General features: G+C 42.7%; 1 protein-coding gene across 16 annotated transcripts in view; it reads left to right on the top strand.

Annotated features, from left to right (window-relative positions):
• The window catches only part of Eip93F (Ecdysone-induced protein 93F), a 109909-nt gene that overhangs the window by 60334 nt on the left and 30728 nt on the right, over window positions 1-18847 (top strand). Inside the window, exon 1 of one of the 16 annotated variants that reach the window (XM_022814054.2) lies at window positions 18232-18371. The exons of the other annotated variants lie outside the window; for them this stretch is intronic. Within the exon in view, the coding sequence (XP_022669789.1) occupies window positions 18281-18371 (91 nt within the window). The 5' untranslated portion in view covers window positions 18232-18280. Of the gene's footprint in view, window positions 1-18231; window positions 18372-18847 lie in introns of those variants that run through there. 16 annotated transcript variants of the gene reach the window in all.

The raw sequence follows: 18847 nt of genomic DNA, 5'->3' as shown, positions 1-18847 counted from the left end.
GCGGTAAATAACTAGGTCATCCCTTCTGTACCGTATATTGATAAAATTCAAGCAATTTTTGCAGTCGTTGCGCCATGGTGATTAATTACCAAATATGATAAAAAATTTACGTATTCAACCGGAATATATCAGAAGTCGCTATTTGATTTCGTGGCGACGGCCATACTGCTGAGCCGTATCAAATGCTGTCTCTCGATTTGGGAATATGGCGAAAGCCCTTGATTTCGTTCACTTCAATGTGGACTTCCTTGGACTAGAAGTTTCAGTAAACAGTAAAAAATGAGAACAGCAAATTTTACTATGAGGCAAAAATAACTACAAGCTTTGTCTATTTCCCGACTATCTGGAAAAGCGCTCGCGTTTGTCAACCAACGCATAGATGTACAAGTCGCGTTGTTTAAGTTTAAATTTAGTTGTCTAATAGGTTCTGGGATCTAGTCGGTGACACAGCTAAGCCGTGACCGATGCACCTTTGGGCAGTAATGGGGGCATTTGATGTTGTTGCCGTTGCTTTTATCGTGAATTAATTACCGTCGGCACAACAAAATATCGAACTCATACTATGTAAAGAGTTAGCTAATAGCACGCAGTGTTGGGTCGTGTCGAGCGTTGGGTAAGTAGTTCATTTTAGCCGTTAGAACAGGCGGCGAATTGTGATATTGAAGAGTGTTCTGAAGTTATCAACAGCGGTGCTTGGTCGGGGTTCTGAGCACTGTCAAAGCGTCGTATTAGAGCACGCAGACTCTTTCAATGTTGACCCGATGAGCACTTGTTTTTGATAAGGTAGGTTTCGACATTCGTTTCCCAAACAACTCGATGATGCTATAAAGGAATGGTTCAAAATCCCAGATTTATTGAGGGTGCTGGTGTTGATTCTGGATTGTGCCAGTGGGCAAAAGTCCTCATATCTGGACAAAGACTCGCTGAGCGTGTCTACGAGGATGCACAAAAAATTAAGAAGACATTCACATCTCTCTCAAAAGGACTAGAAGGAAATATGGCGCTAACGGAGAGGCAAAATCAAGCGACTATGCTTTCCGAAGCCGACATTAAAGCTGGAAATATCAAAGCACTCAATGCAAACAATGGCTTAAGTCCATTACGGGCAGAAACCTTAAGAGATACCTCTCTGCTTACTATATTGACTTGTGTGTACGAGAGAGCGCTCAATATTGCCAGCTACTCTTCGGAAACGATGAATGACCTTTTAATTATGCATTCAGATCTCTACAGAGAGGGGATAGTTTCATAGTCTATAGGCGATTAACAAACGCGCTTTAAGCATATATAAGAGAACGTAAGGGAACGAACAACAAACGACGTTTACCTTTTACCTACAAAAATGTAATAGATAAACGAGCAACTCATCTGTCCTCATTCGAAAAATAACCCTACGTTATTCCCACTACACGAGACAAAACAGATCGTGTTTTCATTCTCTACAAAGCGATACGGTACTCATTCGCGGTCCTAGCAGTAGCCGCCGCTCCTCTCAGGAGCGAAAACCAGCGTATCTGCTGCTGGCTAGTTTTTTGTAATGTGAATTCTAATCTTTGCTGTGCCGACAAAAATTCAGTGATTTAATTGACGATGATGGAACAGAAGCGACGTTAGGAAGGGAGGAAGGACTACATAGTAGTGCGTTCCCTACGGTTTGGCTGAATCACTAACCCCATACTGTGTCGGACACGAAGGCGCCGCTCAGATCATACAGCCAACTAGAATCGACTTAGAGAAGCGTGACCTGTACGAGTATTTGTCCACATCTCAGTTAACCCGAACGGTTTTCGAGATTATCGGGAAAATGGATGAAGATCATGTTTAGACGTTCACCGGCGAAATTGCTACCGTTTGCCTAAACCCGTGCCCATGCCAGCGTGCATAGTCGACAATGCTGCTGTTTTTTTTTTTTTTTTTTTTAGTGAACGGTGGGTCTCGTACTTTCCTGAGTAACATATTTCGTTGACTAACTGTGTTAATTATGTTATACAGAACTATTGCGTCAATGGCAGAAATTGTTCTGTTTGATAGCGACAAAATCATAACGATGGTATGGACGTTCTATCCTTCAGAGCCTAGGCACAAGGCTTACTACTAGAAAACCAACACGACGACGTACTGTCATACGCGTTGATATTTTCAATATATGCACATGCGGCACAATTTTGTACACAAGCTCACCCTCATTTGAACCGTCATACTGCTGCTTGTACTACCACAACTGTTGCTACATCGCAATCAAAATCCTGTATGTACGGCATGTTCGAAGTACATTAAGGATGATCAAAGATTGCTAGAATCGTCGGATATACGCTGGACGCTGCACACAGCAATCTCTTTCATTCTAGAGAGGGAATTTACAATAACAGCGGCAGTGGTGGCGCCAGGAAAATATAAAGTCAAACCGTTCATCCCTCGCAGCAGCTCAGCACACAACAACGGTATCAATACCAATAGTTAATAATCACACTAGGAAAAAAAGACCTCCATTCCTATTTCCGCTTTTGCTGGCCTCTTGCCCACTTCGACGCAGGGACGACTTTCCGGATTGGGGGGAGAGCTGTATCGCCGAGGTTGTTGCCATGCTAGCCACAATTTAGGTAGAATAGCAGTTGAGGTTCAAAGTGTCAAACATATGGTATTGGGACGCCGGTTACAGGCACATCGATCTCTGCAGACGACTACGTCCTTTTGAATGTAGAGGTGCCGATAACTGGCAGCTGCCTGAGGACCCCACTCACCTCCCCTACACAATACCTTATACACAAAGACAGAAAATGCCTTAAGGTTTATCGCCTCTGGGGGCTCAGACGGTTCTGAAATCCGCCTACTTACCAGCGACTTGTGGCTTTTGCAGTTGTAACAGCTAGGGCGGGCGGCTAGCGACAGCCGGGCCAGTGGCAGGGAGCTTGGGCTACATTTTTTTTCATTTAATAAGCCATCGACATGAGGATTGAAGAAGTCTAGTTGGGGGCCGAATGTCAAACGAAAGCTCCCAGAAGAAGATGTCACACGCAAACATCGTCCATGCATACATATCGACATGCACTGACTGACGCTATTATGGAGCAAAAGAAGGCCAAGCCGTTTTATTAAAATTAATCTGCTCGTGCTCCAGCGAACTCAGTAGAATTTTCCTCGCGTCCCCATCGACTTTGCTGCTCTGCAAGTAACTGCTATTGGCAAGGATAAAGAATTTGCCAGCCGGGTCGCTTAAAATCTATGAGGGACTCCGCGGCCTCAATTCTTGCTGTTATTGTTGTTTATTGCTATTGTGGTGGCTGCTGCTGCTGCTGCAGAAGCAGCAGCAGCTGATGCCTAGGTAGCTGGTGTAGGGGGTGCTGATGCAATCGCAGTGTCGTTGCTTCTGGGGGGACGGGAATGGCGGGTAAGGTACAAAGTGCTATTTTGTCATGGAGAACATCACTTTAAACGAAATTTTTGAGAAAAATAGCTTCATTGCTCTTTCAGCGTTGAGGTTGCATAGAACAAACGCAAAGTGAGTAGCGAGATCCCCAAGCAGGGGGTTGACGTACGGACCTCAATGCAAATACGTATACAAGAGCGTTGTAGCCTTTGCTTGCTGACTGAGCTGTCCGTAAAACTTTTCTAGACAGGTCAAATATTAGTAGGTATTGAGACATAACGCCTGATAAGCCACAACTTGAGCCTGCTTTTGATCTTATTGTCGAGTTTACAGTAACTTGTTGTAATTTAGAAGAATTATGTCATGTTTCACGCAACGAGGCTTGGAACGAGATAATCGAACTTGTCTGCACAAGCCGAAATATTAGTTTCGGTCAAGGTTTTTGGTTGTTATAAGGAAGTTATAAGAAACAACGAGCTCGTTCACTTGCGTCATCTTTTATATTGCAGGGTTAGTAATGTCTCTGCATAAACTATCAGCTATTACTTGCATCGAAGCCTTTGCATATTGTATATTTGACACAATGCACTCGTCACCTAGATAGGCACCTCAATACATGACATCGTCTTTTCTTCAAGGCCTCTGATACCTGGACATAACCTGAATTGCTAATTTCACCTTATAGTATGTAAAAGCAGTTTTTAGCTATGAGCAATGCGGTATCTACGAGCATTTTTTTTTTTTAACAGAATTGTATTGATTGTTTCCTCTAGTCGTTTCGCGATCTTTTCTGTGACAATTATGCAATAGTTGTGTTAGTTACAAGCGAACCATACGCTTCTACTAGTATACGTATTTTGCTCTCTCTGATTTATACTGGCTATTTTATAAGGGACGTTTTCTTCTCTATTACATAATTGACCAAAGTAGCCCATTTTTAAAAAGCCTATTTATTTATAGGTGTTAATTGTTTATTTATCAGTAAGTGATTCGTTATTTCTGAACAGTTTTTTTCGTCAACGTTCTGACAAGACTACACACATTATCGTTCGTTTCTCAACGGACGTTTTACAATCTTAGCCATGATATCTGTCTACATCCATCCATGTAACATCCTAACCATCGCGCCATGCGTTGCCTAACACACTAAGCGCACACAAAGCAATCGTATACACAGAGATTCAACGTCCAGTATATTCGTACCGAGTACATTAAAGCAAAGATGATTTCGTCTGATCAGACTATGTTAGAGATATTATATAGATAGATAGAAATATTGCGTAACATGGTCGTTTATTCCGCCCGAGCAGCTTCAGCTTTCGAAAACACATTTGGGATACAAGAAATATCATCAGCAGCAGAAACAGATGACGAAAAATATTCGAAGAAAAAAATGGCCGACGCAGAAAAATGACGCAAAAAGGTTTTCTTCTGGAATCTATTTTTTTTTTTTCTTCTCTCAGATCCTCTTCGAAGCGCAACGTCATTGTAATGGCTAATGTTCTATGCGAACAAATGGCCACTGTCAGGTTGGAGGTGTATGATACGTTTGGCTTGCATTGCCAAAAGTCTATCTCTTGTTTTTGCCGTCAAAGTTTTTCGTTGGCTCGTTTTGTACCGGCGCAATAGCTCACGATAACTGGGTACCATCCAATCTAGCAGTTGTTTCCTAGCAGTGAGATTTCCTCTAGGCTGGGCGAGCAATAGGACGCTTTATAAGTTGAGTGGATGATGCGATGACAATTTTTCTCTAAAAGGCAAACGCATCTCTGGGCATTGATATTGTTACAAATAGTCTTTCGTCCTTAATTTTAAAAAGCGGAATTTTTTAAACAAAAGCTATTATAATACATCGTCATGATTCGTAGCAAAAGGCTAAGTGATAGTATTCTCGTTAAGAAGCGTCAAGCGATTAGCGTTTATGGGTTGACTACGAAAACGGTCGTTATATTCGACGTTATGTTAGCGCTAGACAAATGCATACATAGACCACGAGCTTGATTGTTGCCAAAATGGCAAGTATCACAAGTCGCTTCTGAATGATCCTAAATAAAAGAAAATTAGATGGAAAGACAACGTTTAGATTTTGGTTTTTACATGTTTGTCATAATCCACACCGAGAGGTTTAAACATGTCCATGTGTTATTCTCGCAAGGCTGTTGGTCAATACAAACAATGCATTTTAATTCGATCAGATAGACAGTATAAACTGAGCTGTCCCTTTAGTTATGCTATGCAGGCCTGTTTGTGGTACACAGAAAAAACGTTAGACGGTATAGAAAATGACTATGACTTTGACATGTAATCCGGCCATATGTATTAGACACGTTTTACGTCGATATGATTTCTGGCAATCAAAAAAGTAAGAAGGTACCTCATATGGAAGTTACAAGTAAAGGCTCGATATCAGTCGAATATTATCTGACCATGTCCCACCAGAAACTTCCTTTTTGTCTAGCTATTTTACAGATGTAAGTATACTGAGATAAGATCTAACGAAATGCCGAGTCTATGTCGTCAAAATATGATCACTTATCGATTGTTATTTAAAAATGTTGCTTTGACCGTCAGAAATCCTATAGCAATGGATCAACTAAAAAGAAAAATGCTTCTTCTATCTATCACCCTTAGCGTGTATATATATATATAGACGTTAACTGATCCAAAGGTTCGTCAAAGATATACCATAATTAGACTCGCAAAAATTACGTTTATGTATCCATTCACATAAATGCAACACTCAAAATATTAAATTATATATCAAAGAAGGACGAATTATCTCGTTTCTCTATATGCTACTCTACGCTACTGCGTGTAACATTTAGTCTTTAAATTAAAAACTACACTGAAAGTCCTGCACAAAGAGTCCGTAGGCCCGATAATTGTTTCCTGGAGCGGATGGGCCTAGAGTCTAATGGTTCGTCTGATATCCTACCTTATTTTGTTATTTTAACTACCCATTCACGTGTGCTTCGTCACAACCAGAATCGGTTTACCGTCAAAAAAGCTCTCGCTGGGCATACAGTCGTCTAGCTGGATGGGAACTTCCCCAAACATCCACTTTCTTTCGCTCGTTGATGGACGTATCGACCAAGCAAAGAATTCGGTTTTGGCCGCTCCGGATCGCGTTCGGAGTTCGTCAGAGCAAATTTTGCTGGAGCGAACTCGTTGTCTACCTTTTGTTCGATACCGTTTGACGCTCGCGACACGATTACCGGCCTAGATTCAGATCTACATCTAAAGCGCGTCTATAGAGATGCAAAGAAGCGGTGCAGATGGCTTTTTCCTTGTCCGATATTATCGCATGCTGCACTGAGCCTAAAAGGAGAGGTTACTCAGTGTCGACGACCGCTTTGATCGTCTTTGAGCGGAACGTCGCTCGCGTATCGTATCGCCTATGTTAAGCCTTTTCATCGTATTCCCTCGATGGACAAGTTGTTGCTGTCACTTACGTCCTACTAGCCAGGACAATTTTGTAATGATTCTTTGGTAATAATGGTTTTTTTAGGAAAATGAGAGGACAATGAGGAAAGTTTTACATTTCGTTATGTCGCATGTACGCGTGAAACGAGAAAGCAAGTTGACAGCCGTTCAATACGATGCTGGTCTATGCTTTGTATGTAGGGGTTATCAGCCAGTCTAAGCATTTTGCGGTGCCAGTGGGACACTGACCTGAACCGAGAGAATGTCTAACGCTGTCAGCGGACGTAAAACATGTAGGTTATCGTAATACGATGAATCTGTAATACAGATCTGCATCTGAAATTTTGTTGTTCCCTAATTATGTACTAAACAATCCTAATAACTGTTTTAATGAAGTAGAGCTGCACTGCAATGTATTCTACAGCAAAAACAGCGAACATAACGACAAATCTTATCTAGGGTATGAAGATGAACACCTAGAAGTAACGAAAGGTTAGCGGAAAGATAGACTTAGAAACTGTTCAACGACGTGTCAAACGCAGCCCGTGAAGTCATCCGGATTTAGAAACCAGATTGTGAGACAGTTCTGCCGACGAGTCCACCTCGATGTATTTGATACGATACAAAAATAGCTTAGCCTTAGATCGTCTTTCCCTTTTGTCATCGCATAAATAAATCACTGATAGATTTACGTCATCTCTACACGCAGCTTCAAGACTTCAGATACCTTGTCACTATGTCCAATACCGTTGTCTGTTAGGATGACCAGTGGATATATATTTTTTTCTATTTTCTTTTCCGTTTGGCCTATTGATGAGAGTTTCGAATTGCTTTTGACTGACGCAAAAAGCCATTAACAGCATGAGATAGTAGTTGTATACCTACAAATCGTCGGACGATGCCGATCCCACATGCCTATTAACAGCACCTCACATTATCCTATCCCCAGTAAAAACTCGCAACGCAAATACCCTTATCTACCATTTAGTCCGCAGTGGTTTCCAATCATGATAACAGGTGTTCCAAATCTTGGTTCATCTGCGCCAGCGATCCTATTCTCTTTCTGATATAGGTTTGTGTGCGGTTCGCGAAATTCCGTGGTCGCTCATCGTGTCTGCCAGGTCCAGACATTGTCGCCAGGCTTTGCACGTTTGGATCTTAGCTTACGCGTAAAAATGAACACCCGAACGCAACTTTTACATGATTTCACGGCGTCGATGTGTTCGCCAGTGTCTTCATAACCTCTACTAGGTAAGGCATCAGCGGGTCTTTCCGAAACAGATGCCATTACAGGCCCAACTAACGTCTCATACCTTCTCGAATCACAGCACAAGGCTAGAACTAGATTCGTTCAGTCCGTTGCTGACTCGACGGGTTTAAAAAAGCGTCATCATGGGCATCTACTTCGTCTTCAAATGTGTGGTTTCCAATTGCTTTCGCGTTCGCTCTCTTTGTCTTGACATTTCTCCTCCTGCCGTTCATGCTCCGTTCTAAGCCACTTCAAACTGTTGACATACATGAATCGTTTTGGGATTACTTTTAGCAGCTTTAGGCACTTAGCGGTAAGCGACAAGGTCTAAGTCAAAGAACCCCAATCATCAAATCGACAGGATGACTGGCTGTCTCGCAGCAGTCTATACGGACGCGTCACACCGTCTGCCGTAAACCGTATGCATCGCATTAAGCTAAACCGAATCCACTTTTGTTGTTACCCGCCTTCGGGCTCCTAGAACTGCTGTGAGAAGTTTTAGATTGCCTGCTGGTTGTTCAAGCTGTTCTGCATAAGTAACAAGTGTACTCTTTTGTTTAAGCGCATTCTGTTCCTCTTCGTACTCTTTTTTCCTAGCTCTTCTATTGAATGGACTGTGTACCTCCGTTCTATGGACGGTGCTGCCCACTACCGTTAATCTTCATGAATATTCGTGGGTCGTCGTATGGCGCGAGACGTTTTGCTTGAGGTTGAGACCAGTGAGAAAAATTGCATTTCAATGACTTTATGGCTGGGCTGGGCTGGGCTGGTCAGACGATGGTAATGGGAAGAATGTTAACCCAGTTGACCGGAGAGCGTGAACAATTTGTGATAAATATCAACTGTAAGAGACATTTAATAAAATTATGTAACTTTCATTGAACTATTTCTGCGCATAAAATCAATAGGTTTCATGTCCTAACCTCAGATTCGGATCCTTAGTCCATTGAATGAAAGAAGGACGTAATGAATAATTGTTTTGTAAGTTTACTTGTCTTGTTCGGTTTCAAGTTCTCCGCTTGTCACTTTTGTCGCAAGAAACCATTTAAAGGTACGTTATATATATATGTATGGCGTGTGTTCCACCATAAAAGGTTCCAAATTTAAGATGATAGGGTACAAGATAAGCTGGTAAGCCCAATACTGTATGATGAGTGCTCATACATACCTTCTAATATATTCAAAATAATATTAAATCTCAATTGTAATGTACATTTTGAGATTTCGTAGCACTGTTTTATCAAGACATTGTCATTAGGACGTCACTCTATTACTCTGCGAAACTGTGCCGTTCAAACACGATGGTTCGTGTGTGGTAGTCAAATGCGGTAGGCCAAGTGGGATCGAGAAGATTTATGATCTTCGTCAGTCAAAATAGAGAAGATTTCCATAATCGCTAAGATGATGAATGGTTGTGTTAGTTACAGGGTGCCACAGTGAGCAGTTTCATGACACGAATTTAATTTGACTGAGTAAGTATCGATACCTACTTTTCTCTTGCTGTTAGAGACGGATCTTTATACTTTCCTGTAAAACTAAGCGACTTCCTTAAAAAGCTCAGGGTTTCGCTTCGTCTAGTATATTCAGTGCTGCTGGCATATCTGGCAAAAATCTGCCCCCACCGAAGATTAGATCATTGTGAAATATAGCGGAAGTGCTTGACAATGTTGTCTAGCTTAATTGTCACATTATCTTGTCACATGCCGTTGCCCCTTCCAAGACAACTGAATCAGCACATTTAAATGTTCAATGGCTATTCGTTAGCAGCGACTGTGGAACTTTCTGGAATTAGCAATGGGACAGAAGCGTAAATATATGGCCTATTACGTGAACGTTATATAGGAGATGTAATTATTACGCTCATTATAGTAGTTTTAGTCGTAACGTTACGGACTGAGAGGCAATAAGGTATCATCCGACCAAGAATCTGAAAGCTAAATATCTAATGCAATTATGTAGATCTTTTACCTATCCAATAATAACATGGTATCGACACGTCGATTAGGACGTATTTTCGAGATAGCATCGGTATGAAAATGTATTTATTTTTGTTATAACTATTACTTTAATATTTTCATAGAAAATGTACGTATTCATATGTATTGTCAACCAGTCTCAAGAACCTTGGAGTTCTCACAATACTGGATTTAGGTAACTTTCTAAGTACTAATAATTTTTACTTCAACTTTTTCGTTCGTACTTGACAAGGTGCTGATATGTTAGGCGAAAGGTGCCTGTAAAAAGGTATTAACTAGATTGTATTAGGTGTGTTAGCAAATGTTTGTGTGTGTGTGTGTGTGTGTATGTACAGAACAGTTCCATTGCAGTTTCTATCCATCTAAGCATGCTATCAACAAAACCCAAGACTCTAAGACATGTTGCTTACTTCACTGCCTTCAACCCGTTCGGTCGCCTTGGTTCGAACTTAGATCGTACGTTGGTACCTGAGTAATTAAATGCTCTAGACTAAGAAGTTACTAAAGGAATTACGTTAAATTTAACATTAGTTCATCTAATCGATGCACGACGTCGCACGGATGTTAGCAGGACGCCTCAATGGTCGTTCACGAGCGCGATCGTGACGGCTGACACTGAATCGGCACCCGTAGACTGGTTGAATGTAATTTTCATTACCGGTCGAATAGTAGGGTCGGGTGGCAACGGTTATCCAGACAACTAGAAACTCCGATATAAAATAGGGCATAGGCAATCGAGGAATAGTTTAAGGAAGGCAAAAGAAAAGCGGTAATTCACTCGAATTTATAAGCGTGCCTTATTTCGAGACTAACGTCTAGCAAGAGTCGATCCTTGCATCGTACCGAACGAATACTAACACAATGTTACCTCGTAAACGTGATAGTTTTAGGTTTGTAAAATTCGCAACTTGCTAGTTTTCTTAGGACGAAAAAGAAGTTATAAATAATGTCAAGTACCTCCGATTTTTGAGCCTAGAACGCGAAATAGAATCGGTACACGTCAGCTGAACGTCTCTCCTTCGTGATACCTGTAATAGACGATAGTGGATATGGTCAATGTTTTTCAACGCCGCCTGAGCGCTCCTTCGAGAAGGATTGAAACTTACCCAACGACTTCCACTGCAATCTGATTCGTAATCCATGCCTAAGACATATTTTCGATTTAGTCACGAAGCTGTTACTGCCCCTCCCTTCTGTACTTCATAACAAGGAAATCCATATAACGGAATCACGTAGCTATTACTGGTTATAACGTGCCAGCATAGGCTCACTTGACGCGGCCACGGTTTACCTTTGAATCAAATTGAGAATATTCAGTGGTGCGACCGCGCATGACCTCGACGCCAGACTAGATCATATTAAATCACGAACTCGCATCAACGACGCCTATCAAGATGCTTTCGCGCTTCGAAAAAATAAGGCGAGCGCCAGTTTTGTTGTTGAGCGCGTCATTTCTAGCATTTCTCTGAATTGCGGAAGCGGCTAACGATCAACTAGTGCAGAGTAACCAGACTGCACGCATATACAGATACAGTCACACGCTTTGCGAGCAACTCGAAGATGATGATTCTGTTTAACCTTTCAAACTATTTAGGAACAAGAAGCACACTGTTCTGTAGGCCTGAAGAGGACCTGAGTATTTTAGCGCCATTTCTCTCATAACTCTTATAGTTATTCTGCAGTTTCTCCTAGTTCAAAGTACACCACTTACTGGGCCAATCGTTCGGAGTCGAATTTTATCTGAGAAGCTGTCATTCGTAGTTTCGTCATTGAAGGATACACTAGACGCTGACCGGCGAAGTTTACTTCATTTCTAAGACGATTCATCAGACTATGCTACACTCTCTGATCAACATGATGCTGCACTACAAAACGCTCAAGAAATTGCGATGAACTACAGATTGTGGGCGATTCTGTTATTATGGAACGGGAGACGTAAGCGTCTGTAATAGTTTCGGCAAAAGCGTTTGACGCTTGATGACGACGGTGCTGATGATACCTCAAGATTCATTCAGTCCAATTACGTTAGTTGAAAAGATGCCCTTTCAAAACCGCGCTTCACCTTGACCGTTTTGGACAAACGGAAGCCTGAGGTGCAGATACGCATGAGTGCAGGCTTCGTCGGTGTTCATCCGCAATGAGTTATATACAGCACTGTGTCACTGAAACCGTGGTTCAAACGCGAGAAATAGACAGCTTTGTCTGATTCTCAGCTAATCCTGCCTCTCCACAAACTCTCAGACGATCTTCTTACAGCGGCAAAGTAAACACGTGTCAGAACACGAGCCCACCCTGCTAGTAATCATCCAACATCCAGAGATGCCACACGTAGACACTCGACTCGCTGCAGCCTAAGCTAATTTGGTTGCCACTAGCTCTACCCATTGGTATTGTTAACAATCTCGTGCTCTTTTATTGTGACGAAAATGTGCTCGATTACAGATGAAGTATTAGGCAGAAATGTGTGCAGTGATTGGCGTAGAGGTGATTGTAAGACGGTGCCTCAATAGCTGAAGCTTGCGAACTCCACGTGACACTAAAATTAACTGTGACGCTGATATATCGATCTGTGATGGTTCAAATATTAGCAAGGAGTCCGAATCATCTGTATTTCTGATCCCCCTTTTTGTTCGATGAAGACCCTCGACACCCCCGTGCCATCAATATATATCGGTAAAGCTTTTCACGTTGGGCCTACCGCCAGATTTTCCTCAATTAGTAAGGGTGTCGATATGTGCATGACGTCTTCCAGCAACAACGAACGGCAGCTTTGATTTAAGCAAGTTTCCTTTTCTGTCTACGGATTGAGATTAATTAGAGACAGATAGCTTAAGCCACCTGTATAATATAGGACACTGAACAAAGTTTTAAAAAAAAATGCCTTACGTTTTGTGCAGTAGTTGTTTGTGCATTGTAATTTTATCAGACAGAGAATTATGTGGCTCTCGCATGAGGTCGACACCATCAGTGTGATGTCATCCTTCTATAGTGTACATTATATGGACGGGGGTTAGATTGTTGCAATCATATTATAATGGTTCTTGTTGGCAGCAACAATCTGGGCACGGGTAAAGATAGCACTCCGTGAACCAGCACCAGCGAGTGCCTCTCCTGCTTTAACTAGTGGTCTTGTACACTGGCCCCTACTAATCACTGTCAATTAGTCGGCCGTTATTGAAATACATTAATTAATTTCACCTTCACAATTATACGCTGTATCTAGGGTATATATAAAGCTAGCTGCCGTTCTTAACGTCGGTGGTTGTTTTGTCGGCGGTTGTTTTGTCGGCTAGACAAACCGGCTCAGGCGATTCGTGGCGCTACCTTCATTATGTGCATATATTCACTGCTTACGCGGCTGGACGCTGGAACACCACGTTGCCGATAGCTGAACGTGTACAGAATCACTGCCTGCTGGATGCCTCATCGGCTTATACGCCCATAGGCAACACGATACGTCGACGACGCCGATTTGAACGGCGTAAATGAGAAATTTAATTGTGGTCTATTCGTCGCCTGCTCGCGGTTGACTGAAAAAACGGGAGGTAACCGACGGCAGAGTGCCCAATGCAATGCATGAAGTTGCGTACATTTGCGACAACCGCTACCGTTGTCCTAACTGATGCGGTTTTTGACTTCTAACCCCGTCCATGTCTTCGTCTAACAACATACGGTGACAGTATTGCTGACAAATGTTGTTGATTTTAATTTATTGCGTTGTATGTAAATGCGGCGGTGGCGGCGGCGGCGGCGGCGGCGGCAGCAGCAGCAGCAGCAGCAGGAGCAGGAATAATCGCAGTGGTAGAAACCAACAAAGCTCAATTTTTTGGTGCTTCGGGTCGTTTGTCTGGGGTGGGAGTTACCGGGGTAAAAGAGGCGTACGTTAGACACATTTAACTAACGGCAAAGTTTATTACAAGCTAGTTTAGGATGAATAAAAATAAGCAAACTTTATTAAGCCTGCTAGATCTTCGTAGTATACATGAACATGCTATTTCAGGTCTTAATCGGGTCTTTCCTGACATGGAGCTGAACCGATGATCTTGTTGAATAATAATTCAGACGAACTGTGAACAGGTACCTGTTTTGAGTTTTTATTCATTATTGAAGCAGTATATGAGGACACAATGAAGTCATTCCTGACAGTGCGCATCCTGACAGTGCAGCTAAAAAACAAAGATGTTGTACTGAATAAAAAATCACCTATTACCATACAATTTATAAGAACAGATGGCAACTATCAGTCGACTGTTCACCGGTTAGTGCTCAGCCATGTCGAGGACAAAATTTTTTTTTGGTTAAAGTAACGCCACTACTGCCTCATTCCGACATACAATGCACACCGTGCACAGCCAATGTATGCATCTATCCGCATCTGTAGAGCTACACAACTATTATATAATGGACGTGAACGTCTAGAAAATCCGTCCTACAACATGACCCTATTCCTCCGATAGTTAGCTAGGTACTTTTATCATACACATATGCATCATTATAAATAAATTGATCATTTAATTGAAGACTGCTGAAGCCTCTCAGCATTGCCCTCATTGGACCCCAAACCGCTTATAGATAGGTCTATTTACTACCGCTACGACCGACCGTTCATTCTGGGTGTGCACTGACTATTCATAATTATCAAACGCGTTTAATTAAGTACAGAAACTAGCTTTTGGAAGTGTGGAGTCGGTATCCACTTGAACGTGCGATAACGAGTAACAATTTCTCTGCTGATAATGTTCAATTGTGCTTAATGTCAAATTAGACCTAAGGATAATAGGATAAGTAGCACCTAAGACACTGACTTATCGTTTGCTTGGCGGGTTTTTCCTGTATTAGACAGGAACAATTTCAGACAGGAAAAAATCTATAGACTGTGTAGGGACGATCGTTCTAAGCAATACAATTTTTCCCCAATGTTAACACATTTTTGGTTTGTACTGAAAGGCAATTGAGTTCGCCTTTCCTACACGCAGCACCAGCGTTATCAGCAATTGTATTATAATTTTGACTTTATCTTTTTTCCGGTGCGCACGGTCAGATGTGTTGATGCTTATATTTAAAAATTGACGCTTGGCCAACATCGTCTACGAAGAGTGGCATATCCAATGTAAACCCCATAAGCCTAATGTTTCAGTAGTCAGCTTTCTATAGTACGCACGGACTCTTCGGGCTGGCTGGGGCGACTATGCCCGATATCCGTCATCACATAGAAGATCACATAAATACAACAGGCCAGAACGATACATTGAACCATTCGAACGATCTTTATTCTGCACAGGCCGCAGTGGCACAGGCGGGTTGGGGGCTGGAGGGCATTCCAACAAATATCGTCGCCTTTTTTGACGACAAATCTCGAGGTGGGACGAAATTTCTTGCTGGCGATCGCGTTGCGATAGGACGAAGGCACACGCGCAGGTACATATATATATGCAGACCAATATTTGTATAGAGATGCTGCCTCATGATTTTTAAATTTTCGCGGCGTTTGGCGGCCGTTTCTATATCTATGTTTACATACTTACATAATATATATATATATATATATATATATATATATATATATATATATATATATATATAGGCAGAGAACGCGATTGCGGCGTCTCAAGTTTCCTTTGTGTACCCGATTTCTGGATGTCAGGCGGCGGCAACAGACGGAGTAAAGATTGCGGGTCCACAAGCATTTTTCGCTGTTCTGACCGGTGTCCTCTCTGCTGCGGTCTACTGACTATCGATCTCGAACGAAACATATCTAATGGCAGGCGATGATTGTGTTGATGCTGTTGTCCTTGTTATTACACCATACCTTTTACAGTTTGCTGACATGCCTACGATGCGAGCAAAATACGAGCTGACCCGACTAGCACCAGCGATAGTTTATCATTAAGCCATGCTGTATCGGAGTCTACTCGGAGAGAGAGAAAAACATTTGCGGTATATTTTAGCGCTTCGCCGAATAGATATTCTCGGCGTAACGCCGTTTTCTCGAGGGAAGGCCACGATGTCATAGAAGGGTTCGCATTTTCACTTAATGCATTGTTTAGCGGATGGAGTTGATGCTGAGGGCAGAAATGCCGCCCCGCCTCCGTTGCACCCCCTCGCCCCCCTGTCGATTCGTGGTGGCATCGGTTGAGCTTTTCGAGAATTCCAATCGAGTACGGCAGCGACGACGTCGTGAGGAAAATGCAATGCTCTATTGCAGTGTTATGATTGTTACGCGAGTCGCCGTGTAAAGAATGAGCAAAAAATGGGTCGCTAACTTGTGAATAGAGGCTTTGATAGAGGTTGTCTCTTTGAATGGATGTCAGCATCTGAGCAACGAGAATGCGACGACCCAGTGATGAATAAATCAGGATTACGAAAAGGCATCGAAGGGAAGACTGAACAGGGCCGAATTGGTTATAAACTAATAGTCCGACATATTTCACACGGCCGAATAAATGAAATTAAGTGAAACTCCAGGGTCAGTCTAAGCTTATCCTGTATCTGTAATCTCAATAGCGGGACATTGTCACGAAGGTTGGCCATAAGCGACCAACAGACTATTAGTCTTAACCCATCGTGCGTTAGCCCCATAACGAGAGGCATGGAGGCGGAGCTTGACAAGAAGCCATTCGTTGGTTGACCCATCGCATAGGAGGCATCGACCCAGCCCAGGAGAGAAGTGACGAAAAAAAAAATAGGAGAGACACTCTGCATAAGCGCGACCGTCGAAGCAACGGCAGCAGCCTAAGTACAACGGGACGTGGAGTAGTACATCAGATCGTTACGGAGAGCGCTTGGAAAACCACAAAGAATCGAATGCCCTGACCGCATCAACAACAACACGAACATTAACAGCAGCAACAGCAGCAGCATTGGCGTCAACGAATCGATCAACAAAGACGACGCGCGATACATTGACAACGAATGCCGCCAGTCGGACCTACATTACAATATGTTGATGACTAGTCAAACCTGTTTGAGACATTCACATTTATCTCTAGCGTGAATTGGTGGGGCGGATGGGGGAAGCGGAATGCGTTGAGAATAAACCAACAAGTGAGAAGCCATCAACGATATCTGCGCGAGTGGCGGCTATGAACAGCGGCCGGCAAACGAATGGCGACGGCGACCAATGGCTCGGAGTTCCAGGCAAAGCTCGACTCGACGCGGTGTATTCGACAACTACAAATCGTAACTGGTTGATCTCGATAGCCACAGCGGCAACGGGAGCTGATTCGGTTGCGGCTGCACTCGTGGCCACAGAGGACAGAGATCAGACGAACGGACGCTTATCCTCTGATCGAGTCTATCGGGGCCTTTCGGGTTTCTCAAAAACAACATGTAACAACACGACGCAACGTAACGCAAGCCGACACAACAACACAAATTAAACATCGTTCGTACTAGCCGTCAACGACGAGGAGGACAATTGTGAGCACTAGAACAACATAAATGACGAGTAGGCCAGCGTGGGACACGTCAGGCTCGCAACAGCTGCCGGCACAATAACTTGAGAGCGTGTCGATGAAAGACGTCACTGAGTGACACCGAATCAAGCAGTTCCTGTATGAATAGCTACTTATCGGAAGGCTATCCATTTAGCCAGCGACCTCTATGGGGAAAAATCAGACCGGACAACCCTAGAGAGTACGTTCAGCTGTAGGTGATTGACAGCTCTCGTTTTAAGTGGTTCGGCAATCGTAGAAAAGAGATATATTCATTTTGTTTATCTCAGTTGCTTACTCTACAAAATACTGGTGCGCCGGAATGGGCTTAAGCGGATCTTGATGGTTCCACGATCTGCTGAAAGTGCGCAGGACACAGAACGATAAAGTTCGTGAAAAGCGTGTGATTGCGTTAGGATTGCAGGTTGACGATGAGCTAACATGGCACCATAGATTCTCTCTGGAAAACATCTTAACAGCGTTGCCATAACATTCAGTTATACAGTGAGTGCATGACAAATTCTGTGCGCATTCTGATGAGATGGTTATTTTGAGTCGCAGCCATAAGGAATCATGCCGTGTGCTCGTATCACTGAGGATGTTCTATTTAGTGGATTGGTCGTGGTTATTGTGCATATCGTTAATGTGCATCATTCTTTGTGTATCTATGTGCGTGCGTGTGTGGGTACGCATGTGCATGTGCATGTGTGCTGGCCTTGAACAGTGTAACGCGCAGTCGGTTACCGAAAACTTGTGCCGTACCGTAGTCTCCTCGCTGGAACATGGCAATGAGATGGTGAAATAAACTTTACGTAGAAGTTATTTATATACCATGTACACAACTGCACACCCACACATAGATTTGAGCACCGATAAATGCGGCTTACAGTTGGGAACCTCGAAGCATCTACGAAATTTTCCAGGTAAATTGAACTCACAGTTTATATCTCCAGGGCCCTTAGTCTCACATCTTTAATACGCCAGGCTTCGATGACAGTCGTGTTTTCAATAAAACGTTTTCACTATTGTAATGTTCCCATATAATGGAACCTGTTACATCCATGCACGTATCTCAAACAGACCAAGAGACCAGTCGAGAATATTCCATCGGACGCGTAATATTAGTTATTCAATTGTAGAAGTTGTTGTTAAGCTAATTCTAAGATTACCAAAATCTTAATTGTTTTTTTTTTTTGCCTTAATAGTTGTAGAACAGGCATTGTCGACAAGGGAATAATCTGTGGAAGATAGGGTTTCCTGATAGATAACACTGTGCCAGCATTAACGACTAAAAGAACACGGTTCCTAGGGAAAAATAACTATTCTTTATCCAGATTGATGCCGACTCATGGTTGCACGCCTGGTTACGACGGGTTGCTACTGGCCACTATCGGCGCGC

This window comes from Varroa destructor, unplaced genomic scaffold, assembly GCF_002443255.2.
Source record: "Varroa destructor unplaced genomic scaffold, Vdes_3.0 BEIS01000007.1, whole genome shotgun sequence".
NCBI classification, from domain to species: domain Eukaryota; kingdom Metazoa; phylum Arthropoda; class Arachnida; order Mesostigmata; family Varroidae; genus Varroa; species Varroa destructor.
The sequence above is the reverse complement of the archived record's forward strand: the minus strand, read 5'-3'. Positions and strand labels throughout refer to the sequence as shown.